The sequence below is a fragment of the Cryptomeria japonica genome, chromosome 8, assembly GCF_030272615.1.
Source record: "Cryptomeria japonica chromosome 8, Sugi_1.0, whole genome shotgun sequence".
NCBI classification, from domain to species: Eukaryota; Viridiplantae; Streptophyta; class Pinopsida; order Cupressales; family Cupressaceae; genus Cryptomeria; species Cryptomeria japonica.
The window spans coordinates 165,672,935-165,687,383 of record NC_081412.1 but is presented as its reverse complement, the minus strand read 5'-3'; the positions used below and the strand labels follow the sequence as shown (position 1 = coordinate 165,687,383).

At 36.3% G+C, this 14,449-nt stretch overlaps 1 protein-coding gene across 1 annotated transcript in view; it reads right to left on the bottom strand.

Moving 5' to 3' along the window:
* LOC131857571 (probable chromatin modification-related protein eaf7) overlaps nucleotides 1-14,449 on the bottom strand; it is an 80,643-nt gene that overhangs the window by 51,908 nt on the left and 14,286 nt on the right. The window contains exon 2 of the mRNA XM_059210250.1: nucleotides 11,987-12,136. Within this exon, the coding sequence (XP_059066233.1) occupies nucleotides 11,987-12,136 (150 nt within the window). The remainder of the gene's footprint in view (nucleotides 1-11,986; nucleotides 12,137-14,449) is intronic.

Below are 14,449 nucleotides of genomic sequence, written 5' to 3'. Positions count from 1 at the left end.
TGTAATCAGTACAAAGTGGATTTTCAGAAACAAGCTAAATGAAAAAGGTGAGGTCATTTAGAGTAAAGCAAGACTAGTTTGCAAAGGTTATGCTCAAGAAGAAGGAATAGATTATGGGGAGACTTTTGCACCTGTGGCTAGAATTGAGGGAGTAAGAACATTGTTGGCATATGCTGCTTACAAAAATTTCAAGGTATATCAAATGGATGTTAAATCTACATTTTTGAATGGTATACTAGAAGAAGAAGTTTATGTTGAAAAAATTGAAGGATTTGTTGAAAACAAGAATAAGGATCAGGTATGTAAATTGAACAAAACTTTATATGGTCTGAAACAAGCATCTAGAGCATGGTATGAGAGATTGCACTCTTACTTAATCAAGATAGGTTTTATAAGAACAAGTGAAAACAACAATATGTACATGAAAAATGATGAGGACAATGGAATACTGATCTCAACCATATTTATTAATGATATTATCTTTTGTGGAAGTGATTCTTTATGCAAGAACTTTGATAATGAAATGTGCAAAGAATTTGAGATGTCATTAATTGGTGAGATAAAGTATTTTATAGGTTTACAAATACTGCAAATGAAAGATGAGATTTTCATTACTCAATCCAAGTGCATAAAGGAAATCTTGAAGAAATTTGGAATGGAGGATTCTAAACCTGTAAGTACTCCTATGACTACCAACTGTAAACTATCAATGAATGATGAATTTGCATCTATTGATGAGACACTCTACCGATCCATGACTGGAAAGTTGCAATATGTTGTACACAAAGACCAAATATAACACATGTAGTAGGTATTGTTGCAAGATTTTCTGCAGATCCCAAAGAAACCCATATGACAACAATCAAGAGAATTTTTAGATACCTAAGAGGCACTAAAGATTATGGCTTAGTATATGAATAGAGGAATGATTTTGATTTAAAAGTCTGTACTGATGTTGATTGGGCAGGAAACATTGATGACAGGAAAAGCGCAAGTGGTGGAGATTTCTTATTGGGAGAAAGACTAGTGAGTTGGCTTAGAAAGAAATAAGGATGCATCTCACAGTCAACAGCTGAAGCTGAATATGTTGCTGCAACATTGAATTACACCAATATAGCATGGATCAAACAACTATTGGAAGGTATAAATGAGAAAGTTACCGAGCCAGTAACTATATTTTGTGATAATACTAGTGCTATTAACATTTCAAATAATCTGGTAATGCACTCTAAGACAATACACATCTCTATAAAGTATCATTATCTCAGAGAAGAAGTTCAGGAAAAGAAAGTTGTGCTGGAGTATGTTAGCACAAAAGAACAAATAGCAGACATCTTCACAAAGCCACTGCCAAGGGACACATTTGAGTATCTCAGAACCAAGTTAGGGGTCCTACCGCTATGTTCTACTCACTAACAGAGTTCAGTGAAAGCATCAATTTGATGACTCTACAGAATATTATTTGTGGATTGATGTTGATTCACACACTTTAGGAGGTTTTCTAAAGTTGTGCAAGAAACAGGAATTGAAGACAAATTGCTTTGACCGAGACTAAGATGATACATTTGTATGTGTAATACAGCAAGGCAATCACTTCACAGAGGAAGAATTCATGAATTAGTTCTTTTACTTTTTGGCATTGTTGTCAAAGGGGGAGAAGACTAAATGGAGAAGACCAAAGAGAGGGGGAGAATCCTAAATGGAGAAGACTTCAGGTGAAGGATTAAACAACTCAAGGATAATAGGAGAAGTCTATACAACAATCTGAATCCGAATCAATTTGAATAAATCAAGTTGGTATTACCATTTAAAACTTGGTATTGCCATCAATGCCAAAGGAGGAGATTGTTGGCATTTCATTGAGGATATTGAGAAGGTTGTTGGAGATTATTGATATAACTAAAGAAGGATGATTACTATCTTAATAATACTATTTTGTCATTGATGTGAAGAAATTGATTTTCTGATTCAGTATCATTTTGCCATATCTTGAGAAGTATGTTTTGATGAGAATTAATATGTCGGTGAGTGACACAGAATGAATGTGAAAATGAAGGGGAGAAATAAATCATTCAATGGGCAACTATTACCGAGTTAGAAAATGATGAGATCATATTGTTTTGATTGTTTTGATATCTTACATATGTTGTTGATTGTAAGTTTAATACTGTACTATGTCACCGAGCAAAGAACCTAGTCAGTAAACCCTAAGGTACCTAGTCGGTAAACCCTAAGGTTATCGATATTGGTTAAAGAAGGCAGAATGTCTACCGAGTAAAGTTAAGTATTAACCGAGTAACAACCAAGTTATAACAGACCGTATTGGATGAATAAAAGCATTATTTAATGAAGGATACTGATGAGCTAGAGATGAATAAATGATTAATATGTCATACAAGAATTTTGTTAAGGATCTACGACTTTGAAAATTCAAGGGTTAGATCTACAACACTGATTGAACTGCAATAATCTAGCACAAGTTCCAAGCAAGGAATACAAGTTCCAAGGTGAGGTAAAACATTTTTCAGATTGAAGGATACAATGAACCTAGTCAAGTTTGATGATCTGATGGCTAAGATTGATCATGGGAAATATGATCAAGGAGATTAAGCAGTTAGAAAATTGTTTATAAATGAGGAATTGTTGATGAACAATGAATGTAGGCAAATGTATGCACAATGATGCTACAGTAATGTTTACCGAGCATAGAAGCTTGAAGATCTGATTGAGGAACAGATTGTGAAGCCCAACAAGCCCAAAAAGGGACAAGATAAGTCTTATGACAAGATTGTTTTGAGCAAATAGAATTTGCTTTAGCATTTCAGATGTGAAGTTGCAGATATATATTTTATTATTGTTATTTTGTAAAGTGACAGAAAATCTCTTAACCAAGTGGACCTAATAGTCTTATTTGTAAATCCTCTAGCAAGGTAACATTCTAGTTAAGTGTTTGAAATCCTTTGACAAGGTCACTTCTAACAAAGTGCAAGATTCTAACAGATCTGAGGGAAATCCCTTAACCGGGTCACATCGAGCAATGTGTTTGTAATCTCTAACAGGATTTTCTTTTAACCAAGCATACTCTAAAAGAGTATATTTCTTAGTGGGTCCGAAATTCCAAAGTAGTTTTTCCCTATTTGGGTTTCCACGTTAAATCTGGTGTTATATGTGTTGTGATGATTATCTGTTTATGAATTAGCATGTTTTACAATTTTGATTATATTATGAAGTATAACTTACCGAGGTTGAATCCTTTGAATATGTCAAAAGTTAAGTTTGTATGATTCACGCCCCCCCTCTCATCTTATTAACTATTGGCATCAATGCTTTACAAAAGGTGTCACTAATGAGGAATTAGAAGATGAAGAAAATGAAGATATTGTGTTTGTAGCGGTCAAGGAAGATGTGTCAGATAAGAAGGCTCTTGTCTCCCACTTTGATAATTCCAATGAGTAGATTATTGATAGTGGTTGTTCTCACCACACGACTGGTGAGCAGAGAAAGTTTCTATCTCTAGAAGAGTGTGATGGTGGTGTGGTTTATTTTGGTAATGATGCACCATGTATGGTCAAAGGTAGAGGGTCCATCTCTCTAAATGGAAAGAGCAGTGTTGACAATGTGTATTGAGTGGAAGGTCTCAGACACAACTTATTGAGTGTCACCCAGCCGAATGATAGTGGAATCACTCTGGAATTTAAAAATGGAGTGTGTGAAATCAAGGGAAAGAATGGTGAAATGATGGCCACTGATATGCAGACCAAAGGTAGCCTATTTCAGCTGAATGCAAATATAAGTAAATGTCTTATGGCTAAGTTTGATGATAGGTGGATATGGCATAGGAGACTCTGCCATGTAAACTTTGATAACATTGTGAAGGCCAGTAAGATCAAGGTAGTTAGAGGATTGCCAATGCTGGGCAAACTGGAAAATCCTCTATGCAGAGAGTGTCAACTAGGGAAAATGTCTTCCTCAACCTTCAAAGGTAAATCTTTCACTGCAAACAATTTACTTGATCTTGTGCATACTAATTTGTGTGGTCCTATGAAAAATAGGAGTGTGCAGGGAGATAGGTATTTTATGATTCTTACAAATGATTGCTCAAGAATGATGTGGGTCACATTCTTGAAGGACAAGTCTAAATCCTTTGGAAAGTTCAAAGCCTTCAGAGAACTGGTAGAAAAGGAAAGTGGTAGAAGAATCAAATGCCTAAGAACTGATCAAGGAGGGGAATTCACTTATGGTGAATTCAACAAATATTGTGAAGAGAATGGCATCAAGAGGAAACTATCTGCCCCCCAGACTCCACAGCAGAATGGCTTAGCAGAAAGAAACAATCGGACTATGGTTGAAGCGGCAAGAACTATGTTGATCCAAGGGAAGGTTGCTCACACCTTTTGGAGAGAAGCAGTGAGCATTGCAGTCTACATAATGAATCGGGTACTCATCAAGAAAGAAAAGGATAAGACTCCTTATGAGTATTGGACCATTAAAACACCAGTGGTAAGCTACTTTAGAGTATTTGGTAGAAAATGTTATACCAAGAGAAGTGAACATTAGAGTAAGTTCGATGCAAAATGTGATGAGGGAATATTTCTAGGATATTCTACCAAGAGTAAAGCTCTCAAATGTTTCAATAATAGGACTCAGAGAATCGTTGAAAGCATCAATGTTAGGATTGATGAAAAGTTTGAGAAACCTGAGGAAACTGACAGTGAGCATGTAGGAGATGAACTGGTAGCAACCTTTTGGGAACTGGTTGCAAATCTGCCCAAACCAGTAATTGTGCTCCTACACCGATAGAGGCTAATGTTGATGAAGATGAGGATAAAGAAGAAAAGCAAGAGGAATCTATTAACAATATACCTAGGTATGTCAAACTCAATCATGATCCAAAGCAGATCATAGGAGACAAAGATATAGGAATTCTCACAAGAAGACAGGTCATAGAAAACTCATGTATGATCTCTAAACTTGAGCCTAAATCATTCAAAGAGGCACATAAAGATGAAGACTGGATCAAGGCAATGGAAGAGGAACTTGACCAGATAGAGAAGAATGGTACATGGTCTTTGGTACCCAGACCGGAGCATAAAAATGTCATTGGAACCAAATGGGTTTTCAGAAATATGATGAACGAGGATGACACAGTGGTAAGGAACAAAGGCAAACTGGTATGTAAAGGATATGCCCAAGAAGAAGGGGAAGACTATGGAGAAACCAAATGGATGTAAAATCTGCATTCCTAAATGGAATACTTGAAGAGGAGGTGTATATAGAGCAACCATATGGGTTCGCCCTATCAGAAGATAGTGACATGGTGTGTAGGCTACATAAAGCCTTGTATGGATTGAAGCAGGCACCTAGAGCATGGTATGAATGCTTGCACTCCCATCTTGGGAAGATTGGATTTGAAAGAACAAGTGAAGATAGCAATATCTACTTGAAATCAAAAGGAGATCTAATTCTAATCTATGAAGTATTTGTTGATGATATAATCTTTGGAGGAGAAGACAAAATGAGCTACGACTTTGCAAATGAGATGAAAAAGGAGTTTGAGATGTCACTCATAGGGGAGATTAAGTTCTTCATTAGACTGTAGATTCAGCAAATGAAAGATGGAATCTTTATTACTCAATCCAAGTATGTCAAAGAGGTGTTGAAGACATTTGGCATGGAAGATAGCAAACCACTTGGTACACCAATGGTAACTGGTTGTAAACTATTAAAAGAGGATGACTCAGCATTGGTAAATGAGAAGGATTACCGATCAATGATGGGTAAGTTACATTACATAGTGCATAGCAGACCAGACATTGTACATGCAGTGGGTATTACTGCTCAGTTCCAAAAAAACCCAAGAGAATCCCACTTGGTAGCAATCAAGCAGATTCTTATATATCAGAAGGGAACTATTGACTATGGTTTCTGGTATCCATATAATGATGATTTCAACCTGAAAGTGTTCATAGATGCTGATTGGGCTGGTAATGTGGATGAACGGAAGAGCACAGCTAGTGGTGCATTCTTTCTCAGTGGAAGACTGGTCTCATGGATGAGTAAAAAGAAGAGTTGTATCTCTCAGTCTATAGCAGAAGCGGGGTATGTTGCAGCTTTATGAACTGCACTCAGACTATCTAGATGAAGCATGTACTAAATGGTTTCAAAGTCCCTATATCTGAACTGGTGAGCATATTTTGTGACAACACAAGTGCTATTAATATCTCCAAAAATAGGGTATTGCATGCTAGAACCAAGAACTTCTAGCTCAAGTGTCATTACTTGAGGGAGAAAGTTTAGAGCAAAGAGATTGTATTGGAACATGTTTCCCGTAAGGAGTAGTTAGCAGACATATTCACCAAGCCTATACCAAAGGCTACGTTTACCTATTTGAGAGGTGAATTAGGGGTGCTTCCCTTTCAAGAGGTAAACTAAAGTTTTGTGCTCCACATTAGTCAGATCTTACTTTTTTATATCTTTTCATGATTGATGTGTTAAAAGATGCTACTCCTTAGGGGGAGCAGTATAGTAGAATAGGGAAGCTCGTGCCTTCACTTTTGCATTGTTGTCAAAGGGGGAGAAGATGTGAAGCAAAAAAGATATCTATAGTATTAAGGAGAAGATGTTATGCAAAAAGAGAGATATCTTTGTATATTGCCATCAATGCCAAAGGGGGAGATTGTTGGCATATGTGTCAAGTATGTTGACAAGATGATATTGTGTTGGCATTAATGTCAATATGCTGAAGAGTGAACTAGTATATTGAACTGGCAAAATGAACTGGTAATATGTTGTGAACTAGTATGTGTGCAAAAGGCGAAGCGATACGCTTGTCCAAGTGAACTGGTATATTGAATGGTGAGCCGATATATGGAAATTTTTCTATCAAGGTTTAATATGGTATGACTACTGGTTGGTAGTCCCAGCTTCAAGGTTTTTGGTTGAAGTGTTTCGAGCTTGTGTAATTTAACTGATAGCATTATGTGAAGAGTCAGTAGTTTAATGGTGATCAAATCGCGTTGCCATGTCAGCTTCATGCTCATGAAGGATCTTGCATGAAGGAGGTTGATCCTATCTACCTCAGGAATGTGTGAAGTTCTTACAAATGGTGGAGAATGCGTGATGGGTTATAGTCCGCAAGAAGTGGTGAAGAATGAATGATGAATAATGTATTGAGATTTGTTCAAGACCATTGCATTCAAATGCAAAGTGTTCAATGGTCAGGATTGAACCATTGAATTGCTCAACCTAAGCATTTAGGGTTTAGGGTTTATGCTATCGACCTATCTGTTTCCTATAAGTTTAATGTTGTCTTTCATGTTGAGGTTGTTGGCAAATGTTGTGTGTGTATCTAAGTGCAGAGATACGCGATTCTTGCTAGACCAAATAAGAGAGTTGTTACTTGCAGAGTGTGTGTGCAGAAGGAACGAACTAAAGTGGATCTGCATTGGCATTGAGTGCTATTACCAGATCATTGTAATACCTATTGATCTCTAACCACTTCAACAGTTGGAAAATCCCTTAATAGTGTAGCTTTAACCAGCTTGCTGTAAATCCTTTAACAGGTTGACTCAAAGCCATTGAGTTCTTAAAATCCTCCAACAAGGTAACCTTTAACAGAGTTTAACCCTTAACCAGGTATTCTAGCCATCCCTTAAATGGGTGATCTCTAACAGGATCGGTTCCTAACAGAACCTATTGTAACAGTCTTTAACCGAACTAGGCTCCTAATAGAGTAGACTTTTAAAAAGGTTCAAGAACAACTTGTGGGTACTCATCTCCACCATGGTTTTTCCCATTTGGGTTTCCACGTGAAAAATATGTGTGTCATATATGATGTCTTTTTCATGTGATGCTTTGTTGTTTTCTGTCAAGTGGTGAATCATGTTATTTTAGCAAGTCATTATATTTCTAATGATAGATTACCTGTTTATGCACAAGGATAATGTAGAAACGTGGGTGTAGGTTGTGTGGAAAGATAAGTGTTTCTGCTTTATATCCTTTACAATCTCATTGTGCTTAACCGGTAGTAATTTGGTTTATGACCGGTGTTAGTGATTTCCAGTCAAGTTCACTATTTGCAGTCAAACTGGCTTAGGAGAAGATATTGTGCTTGTACTGATTCACCCCCCTCTCAGTACCAGTTTGGTACTCGTTGTTCATCATTGAGTTATCAGGAGAGTATGCTCTTGTCTGCATAGACAATAAGAAATCCAGACCCTTGAAGCTCTTCTAGTTTTGAGATTTGTGTTCCTTTAACGGACCTATCATAGTGGGAAAAAGTAATCACCCTATGAGAACAACCCAAGTGAGTACAGCTAAACCCAAGCATTCCAACTCACTATAATAAATAGGCCTTTTAGGATTAAAGTCTCAGAGGATGGGATTATTTGAGTTTTCTCTTTGAGATCTCTCATATCGGGCATTTTGTAGTGTCTTGTAGTCTCAATCACACTTGCGTGACTACAACATGTTTTGGTACCTTGTTGGGATATAGGCCTCAATCACACTTGTGCGACTTCAAGGGGTAATTTCAAATGGAAATCCTTACTAAGAACTTTAAAATAGAAGCTACTCAGTTCACCTCTGAAAGGGGGATAATCTTTGTGCAAGATAGATAGTAACTCTCTCAAGATACTTGCCATTTTGTGCCCCAATTAGCATTTGGAGTCAGTTAATACGGAGTTGAGAATCCATTTTGTGAGACTCAATGGTTGTATAATGATTAGCTATTGGGTGTGTACTTGAGTTTGCAAACAAAGGTTTTCTCTCTTAGCCAACTTCCTTAGAATTAGCATGTTGTGTTTGAAGTCACTTTGGATCTTGCGTGTTTGCTATGTTTTTGTCTTGGAAACTAAAAAACTGAAACTCTGAAACAATAAAAAACATCAAAAAATCAATGGTCAAAACTCTGTCTTTGTCATAAACTCATCCATGTCTAGTCCAATGTCGTACTAGTCATCTACTTTGTCATCCTGGTCTATGGGAATTATCATCTGGTTAACATCAAACTATCGTATGAGTCTTAACGCCTAGGGTTTATCTTTGTTAGTTTGTTGTACTACCTAGTGGGAATTATCATCTGGTTAACTGTCAACTGACCTACGAGTCATCATCATCTTTAATAGTTTGTCATTTGAGAAGCATTAAATTGTCGTGCAAAAATAGGCAGCAACTCATACGAATTTCCTATTTTGTCATCTGGAATTCCTTAATTTGTCGTTTGATAAGTAATTTTATGTCGTACGAGCCCTTGATTCTATCATAATTTTCTAGATCTGTCTATTAGGATTAATGATAGTCCCAAAGATACTGAGAGGGGGGGAGGGGTGAATCAATATCTAACCAGTTAACAAAATATTTAAGCTCATTAAGTATTTTGCATTCCAAAATAATGTACCGGTAAATAAGAATTAATGCAGTAAATAGGAACAGTAAAGACAACATAGAAAGCATACCATAACACAAGATGTTTAATGAGGAAACCTAGTGTGAGAAAAACCTCAATGGGATTTGTGACCCACAATATTCACTCATTGTCCAATGAATGGATATTAATTACAATGATGGGCCTACACATGCACGAAGGCCAACTGTCTAGAGCTCACTGCTCAAATCACAAAAGGGAAGTCTCACTAACTTACAAATGGATTATGAAAATCCAATACAATGTACTACTACAATTCAACATCTGCTATGCCAGTTTCAATACCAGTTTATGCTCATACAATCACCAAGACCTTCATTGTCAATTATGCCAGAATATCATCCATATATTCTCTATTCGCATAATCTGCCTTCTACTAATTTTCTTCCATGCCATCTCCTATATCAATTACCATATATAAAATGATTTACAAGATCTCATACATATATGAGTCTATTACAATATGTCATGTCGGCATTACAAAAAGATACTGATAAATAAATACAATAAACAAAACTTTATTCCTGTCGGCTAGAGTGCCGATATACATTGTTGCCACTACCAGTGAAGTGCCTGCCGGTGCTGGTGCCTGCCGGTGGTTTACCTGAAAGTTGCCAATAGGTTGCTGGTAGGTTGCCATTAATGACAACATTATCATTTCTCACTAGAGTGTAGAATGCCAACACTGTCATACTTGCCTAATCTATCTACAGTGAGCATATATCTGGTCATTTTAATCTTTAGCATAAACAATCTTGATAGTGTACCCATGTTGTTGTGTTACATGATTTTTTCGATTATATCTCAGCTAGTTCAATCAAACCCTCATCAAACTAATTAATCTTATTTTCTTAGATCACATCTTATACATGATAGATCATTCCTGAAACCAGACTTGGTCTTCATCTCCTCAATCATTACCTCAAATGAACAACTAGCTCCAATTTGATCTTGACTTCAGTATCACTCCTAGCTCTCAGTCAAATTGATTATAAATGCTTGTTCGAACAAGAAGTCCTCATAATAATTTTGACAAAAGTAAGGACAATCTTACTCATTACAAACTAATCCATTCTTGCAAATCAAAACTGTCATAAATGTCCATGGCTACCTTGGCCCAGCAAATTCAATATCTCAAGAGAGAAATATATGTCATTCAAGCCCAACAAAAAGATTCAATGACTCCTCTTGAGATAAAAAGATGTTGATAGGTTGCCATCAATGACAACACTATTGTTTCTCACTAGAGTGTAGAATGCCAACAATTTCCCCCTTTGGCATTGATGGCAACACTCATGAGAAAAATCAAAAACTATTTCCAAAAATGAGGTCCAAAAGACTTACCAAAAGATATGTGCTCCTCCTAAGTAGATGATCTGCTATGATTAGCCATTTTTCTCTGACCACTACTCCCCGTTTGACATCAATGACAAAGGTTGTCAAAATTGTCAAATGAGTGCAATCTTTAGCTTGAACTTTGTAACCAGTTGGTTACAATCTAGAAAATGTCTACTAAAACCAAGTTCAAACTTTGAATAAACCTGTTACTTTCCTTCATAGATGCATCAGTTCTTTGTATTGTACCAGTGAGATGATGCATATGTTCCTCCGGTGTCTTTTGTCCTTGAATTAGTGCCTCAGAGATCTCTTTCCATAGAGAGATAAGATTGTCTAACTTAGGACTGAGTTTGCATTTTAGCTCTCTGGCTTTTCTTTTTATCCTTTCCTTCTCTTTCTCTAACTTCTCCAATTTTTCTTCAAATCCAACAATTTCCTGCTCAATAACTGATATTGGTTTAGATTTGGCAATGATACTATCAGCTATATCATTTATCTCCTTTTGGACTTTGCTTATCTCCTTATCAATGTCTACTGTTAATAGATTTGTCTTGGAAGTATCTCTGTATAGTTCCTTATACTCCAAAATTGTAGTGTTTAGTGTCGGTAAAAGTGTATCAATATGCTCAATACACCTCTTTATTGTCTCCTCAAAGAATTTTTCTTTTTCCTTCTCCATTTTCTCCTTGAATGTTTCCTCATTTATTTGATCAACTGTCAGTATATTGCCAGTAATATATTTAGAAAATGTGTCTAACTGACCTAAAGAATCCTTTACCTGATCTAAATTGTATCTGGGTGCAATCATCTTGAGAATAGGAATTGTGTCATCAATTGCTTTATATGCCAATGCATTACAGTCTGTTATTTTCTTAATTGAATCTAGAAGTACTTCAATCACATTTGTAGGTCTAAATTTAGTTAGTGAAGTACTGGACGTCTGCCCAACTACCTTTACAATTTCTGTGCTTCTGGTGGGAGTAACTAATTTGCCTGAATCGACCACTGGTGGGTCAGTCCATGTGTGTATTTCCACTAGCAATGGTTTTGGTTTCTCTGTGATGGCCGATTGCAATGTCTCAATGTGTCCCTATGAATCTGTCAGTTTCTCTGTTTGTTTCTCTGAATTATCTACCAGTATCTCTGTCGGTTTTGCTGTGTTATCCACTGTCAATTTTTCAGTTACTGTCTCTGCAGGTTTCTCAATGTTTGCATCAACATTACCACTAACCATTCCACTGAATGCTCAGCTTGTTCTGTTGTCTCTGTTTGTGTCTCAAACCTAATATTATTTGCCAGTTGCTCAGTAGTTTCAGTGTCAGTAGTATTATATTTCACTTCAATGTTATCCTTATCTACTACAATATTTACTTCCTGAGTGTCAATATTCATAGTGAACAAAATTTGTGACTTAGGGTTGGTATCCTCATGTGGTGTATCCACATTCTCAGTAGCCGGTAAATCCTCAATACTTGCCGGTATAGTATCCAAAGGTGGAGGTAGGTTATCAATCACTTTTATATTGGGTAATCCTCCTAAAGTCTTTCTTGCCAATACCAAGAACCTCTTTTGTAAGATACAACATCAGACATACCAAAAGATTGCCAAAACGAAATGTACCTTTCTTATCACCTTTGATCTTTTTCAGATTATCAATTAACTCATCCTTTAACCACTCACATACATCTATCTTTGCATCATTTTTGACCATATCATATGCACTTTTAATACATAGACTGGAAACAGAGTTGAGTCAGTTTGCATGTGTGGCCTTATAACCTAAAAACATGCTTATGAATTTAACATTCACATTATTAACATCATTCACTCTCAGGGATCTTCTCTCAGAGGTTTCTCCTGTTAATGTCATCACTTTGTTATTAGGTACCTTCTTAGTCTTATCTAGCCTGCTATCGGTGGAGGGTAAACCAGTCACTGCCCTAACTGGTTCCTTAGTGATTTTGCAAAAAGAGTCTAGCCAAAAGAATTCTCCATGAACTCTGCTAAGGACATCCTTACTACCTCCTTAGGAAATTTTGGGATGTCTAAGATCTCCACAAAACCTAAAGTTTCAATAACCTTATGTTCAGGTTTTACCTTTCCACTTTCATTACAAATGACAGTTCTAAACATTTTCAATATTTCCTCTGAACCTAATTCCTCAGTATTGCAATGAATATAGATTCTAGGGTCTTCAACATATGTAACACCTTTTGGAATTTTTGAAAAAGCACCTAGGGAATAATCATGTTTTGCTATCTTGGGAATAATATTAAAAATGGGTCTAGGGCGCTTTACAACTTCTACAATAGTAGGGTTTGCAATAAATTCTGGAGCAGAGGAAGCCATTGATAATTACCTTAATTTGCCTGATAGTTTTGATTCCTTGAAAGAACTTGCTTCACTTCTTCGCCTTGGATGCCTTCGCTCAGATTTCACGCTCTTCGATTTGAATGCTCGATGGATTTGAAAAAGAGGGAAAATCAATGTTTTATGATGTCTTTTCTTCCAACAACTGCATTAAATGCTTGCCGGTTAAGTGAAACTTAACACATCTGTCGATAGAGAAGAAGTCCATCTTCTCACCATCAACCGAGGGTAAACTTGCATGATATTCAACTTGCTACAATACCCACAAAGGGTTAGTTCTCAGTTGGATGAAGAATCTCTTGGTGGTGGAGTAATACTCTATTCTACCGATGAAGGAATAGTCTCATCTCTCTTTCTAATCCACTGTTTTGAAAATTCTTGCTTTACCTCATCTACCTTCTCTTTGCCTTTCAAACTGGGTCCTTTATTATTTGTCGGTGAAGCCTTACTTCTACAAAATTTTGCAATATGTCCAATCTTGTTACAAGCATAACAAGTCACATTGTTCTTTTGAATAGCCTTTCCATATCCTATGTCGGTTTGTGTTCTGCATTGATTAGATAAGTGCCCAAATCTTCCACAAACATAACATTTTACATTCATTTTGCAGTTTTCTAAGTTATGACCAATTTTTTTGCATTTGGAACATTGACCAATGGGTGCATTAATGTTCTGATTGTTTCTAGATCTACACTGATTTGCTCTATGACCATACTTGCTATAGTTAAAGCATTTTCCATTAAATTTGTAAGCATTAGGTTGTCTTACTGGTTTACTATGATCACGATTGTTTGGAGTACCAGAACTTTTACCAACTTCAAATCCAAGTCCATTAGTGTCTCCATTATGTTTCTGACTTTTCGGCATATCATCAAGTTCTTCTGAACTTTTTCTGAATTTTTTTTTGTGTTGATTTGTAGTAGCCAACTCATTTTCCAAAATTCCCTTATGTCTCGTAAGTTCTATTTTATCATGTTCTATGTGAATTAGATCAGTCTTTAACATATCATTTTCATGACTGAGTCTTAGATTTTCATTTCCAGCATCATTGAGTCTCCTAGTCAAGTCATCTTCATTCTTTTTCCTGTCTTCAATGTCTTTACAAAACTTCATAGTCATGACTTGGATTTCATTCTTGATATTACAATTCTCCAATATTAACTTGTTCACAAGCTCATTAAGTGTTTCCTTTTCATCATCATCACTCTACATCCTCTCATGAATTTCACTTCTTTTATTTCTAGCAATAGTGAGATTTTCCTGAAGTCCTTGAATGAATTCTTGTGCAGATCTTAGATCATCTTCAAGTTTGATATT